The sequence below is a fragment of the Cornus florida genome, unplaced genomic scaffold (genome assembly GCF_030987335.1).
Source record: "Cornus florida cultivar Cherokee Brave unplaced genomic scaffold, ASM3098733v1 CherokeeBrave_3.0.0_Hap2_Chr06, whole genome shotgun sequence".
Classification (NCBI taxonomy): Eukaryota; Viridiplantae; Streptophyta; class Magnoliopsida; order Cornales; family Cornaceae; genus Cornus; species Cornus florida.
In genome coordinates, this window is record NW_026775576.1 from 28195836 (window position 1) to 28199152 (window position 3317).

At 33.9% G+C, this 3317-nt stretch overlaps 1 protein-coding gene across 1 annotated transcript; it reads left to right on the plus strand.

Moving 5' to 3' along the window:
* The first annotated feature begins 1209 nt into the window (after window positions 1-1209).
* LOC132311250 (NDR1/HIN1-like protein 13) lies at window positions 1210-2332 on the plus strand. The gene has a single exon (XM_059809078.1). The coding sequence runs from the start codon at window positions 1434-1436 to the stop codon at window positions 2187-2189; it is 756 nt and encodes a 251-aa protein (XP_059665061.1). The 5' UTR covers window positions 1210-1433; the 3' UTR covers window positions 2190-2332.
* Window positions 2333-3317: the final 985 nt, after the last annotated feature.

Consider the following 3317-nt stretch of genomic DNA (forward strand, 5'->3'; position numbering starts at 1 on the left):
ATGTCTCTCTCTTTCTACAATGGAGACTCGTCCCAGCACACCCTACCATGGAGATTGGAGACCACGCAGTAACATCCCCAAAATCTGACGACCCACACCACCTCTCCACAATCTTCATCCCTCTCTAATACCTTACCATGCTATATATGTAAATGTGTGTATAATGTGTGTGTATATATCCTTCCCGGATGCTCCGGATTAACCCAAAAAAAAAAAGTGTATGTATATATATATATATATATGAGAGAAAATATCCTTTCAGTAAAGAAGGAAATTTTAGGATTTGGAAGTTGAATTTTTTTTTTTTTTTTTTTTCAATCAATTGGCAAAAAAATTGAAAATTTATTAGGTTCCCATATGGAAGAAACGATATAATTATATATCTATATCTATATATATATATATATATTAGATTTACATATATAGTATGGTAAGTTATATTCAATTGTGTTTTAAGTGTAAGAGTAAATTTGTCAATTTTTAAAAATTTGTTGGGCAAGTATGCGGAAAATAGATATTGAGGGTGTTATTGAACACATGTTCTAAATTTTTGAAAAAAACAAAATAATAAATGCTGAACGATCTATCCAATTATAATTTATTCAAATCAATATAATTTATCCTTTAAATACTTGACGGACCGTTGGAGACCTAGAGGACTTACGCTGGATTCCAAATATTTTTATTTCTTTATACAATGTTACCTTCCTAAAATTTTTGTTAATTTTAGCTACTAAAATTTTTATTTACTAACCAATAGCAAAAGCACCAAATTTGTTATTTCCTTAATAAAATTTAATTTCCTTATATTATTATATTCCAATAATAACATAAGGCCCAATTTTTTTTATTTCCTTATATAATTAAGTCCATAAAATTAATATTTCCACAACCGGTAAGAAAGATTTATTGGAAAGAAAAAAAATATATCTAGCCAAACTTGAATAATTAACTATTATTTAAAGAAACATAATTAATATGTAATATTAGCTTGTACATTTCAATTTAAAAAAAAAAAGGGAAAGCAAGGGTCATTATATTCAAAAGGCTAATATTGTCTTTTTACACAAGTAGCCCTTGCTTGACTGTTTCGCTTTCTGTGTGTTTTCAGTGTTCGCGTTTCTTGACATCAAAGTATGAACTGTACCTCACTTTATCCATTCACCTTCTCTCTCTCTACTATATATATATATATATTAATATACACACACACATATATATGTATATGCTCACGTAGTGTTTGGTTGTACGCTTGTAGTCCCCCACTGTCTCTCTCTCTCTCTCCCTCTCTCAAGTCTGAACTGTTCCAAGACTCCATTCTCTCTCATCATTCCATTCACCACCGGACTCAGTCGCGGACCTCTCAAGATCAATTTCAGGTAATTGCTCTATCTGTACTAGGAAATCCACCGGCGACCGGCGAAGCAGAAACGATGTCGTTCAAGAACCCACCTGAAGTCTCTTCAAAACAGGCCGATCCGACGTCGGAAAAGCCGGTGACTCCGCCGTCAACTTACGTCATCCAGGTAGCCAAGGACCAGATCTACCGTTACCCGCCGCCGGAGAACGCCCGCCGCTACCAGAGCTACAGCCGCCAGAAGCCTAAGCACAGATGCTGCTGCCGCTGCCTCTGCTGGACCCTCGGCCTCGCAGCCCTCCTCGTCGTCCTCCTCGCCGTCGCCGCCGGCGTCTTCTACCTCGTTGTCCGGCCTGAACTCCCCAAGTACTCCGTCAACAGCATTGCCATACGGGGATTCAACCTGACGTCGTCGTCGTCGATCTCCCCGGAGTTTGACGTCACCGTCAGAGCTCAAAACCCTAACGACAAGATCGGTATCGATTACGAGAAAGGAAGCTCTGTTATGGTCTACTACACGGACGTCCACTTGTGCGACGGCGTTTTGCCGGCGTTTTACCAGCCGTCCAACAACGTCACGGTTTTTGAGACGGCGTTGAAGGGTTCTAAAGTGGTTTTATCGAGCGCCGTTCACTCGGCGTTAGTGGCGGAACTGAAGCGGAAAACGGTGCCGTTCAGGTTGAACTTGAGAGCTCCCGTTAAGGTCAAGGTTGGTGGCGTTAAGACGTGGACGATTACCGTTAAGGTGAAATGTGATGTGACGGTGGATAACTTAACGGCGGAATCAAAGATTGTTTCTAAGGATTGTGACATTAGTGTGAAATTGTGGTAGCTTAGTAGAAAATTACTCCTAATTAGTTTGATTTGGATTGTAGAGAATAGAAACCCACAGGTGATTTATACTTCTGGTGATGATTCATACCCTTTTATAATTAAATTTAATCTATTGAAAATTATACATTTTTTATAATTAAATTTAATTTCGGGGTACATTTTTTTTTTATCTTATTATTCAATTTGTTGGTTGAAACTGTTGTCCATGTCATTTAATTATTTATATCGCAATTGTGTACTTTTTTTTGGTAAATTTTATTTTTATTTTGTTTTCTTGACTATATTATCATCGCGTACCAGAGACTAATTGGACGAGGTAGCATGAAAACTGATTTCTTTGTCTCTTTATGGAAGAGATTGATTAAATATAAACTTCTTTTTTATGCACTTGATTAAGTATTTGTATCTTTGCCTAGAGAAGGTTTTTGTGAAACTAATGCTTATATTGGACTATTTACAATAGTCCTCGAATGACCATTTTATTGGGTTGTTCTATATATATATATATATATTTAGAATATAAGGCAATTGACTATTTAGAAAATTGTAATTCTTTTTTTTTAAAGTTATTTTTATTGGCAATTAAAGTTTCAATTACTATGTATATGTAATGTATATTTGTTTTATATTTCAAATTCCATCTCAGTAAAAACCATTGAGATACTTCACATTGTATTTTTTATTATTAATATTTGTTTTGTTAATTGCTATGATGATCAAAGTTAATGATTTATCTAACTTCCAAAAACAAAGAGAAGGAGAGATTTTTTTTTTTTTTTTTAAATGCAAAATCATTAAAAAATTATAAAATATTACAATTTTTTCTCTAGATTTTATATAAATCAAATTATTAAATTTGAGTACCATGAAACTTATATGAAAAAGAAAAAGAAGATGATATGGCTATGGAAAACTAAAAAGATAAGGATAGGGAAAGGAAGTATTGTATGGAAACAGTAATCATACCTATTTAAGTTGAAATTTTGAATAACTTTGAATAACAGTCATATTTTTTTTATGTCTGTCGGTTTTAAGTTAGGGCTGCTAAAATTTTCAAAAATATGAAAATTCATTCTCAACTAATTTTTTTTTTTTTTTTTAAAAAAGTTAACTTCCCAAAAAAACC

What these genes read in the sequence shown, in the direction of transcription:
- LOC132311250 (XM_059809078.1), top strand. Translation starts at nt 1,434, where the DNA reads ATGTCGTTCAAGAACCCACCTGAAGTCTCTTCAAAACAGGCCGATCCG.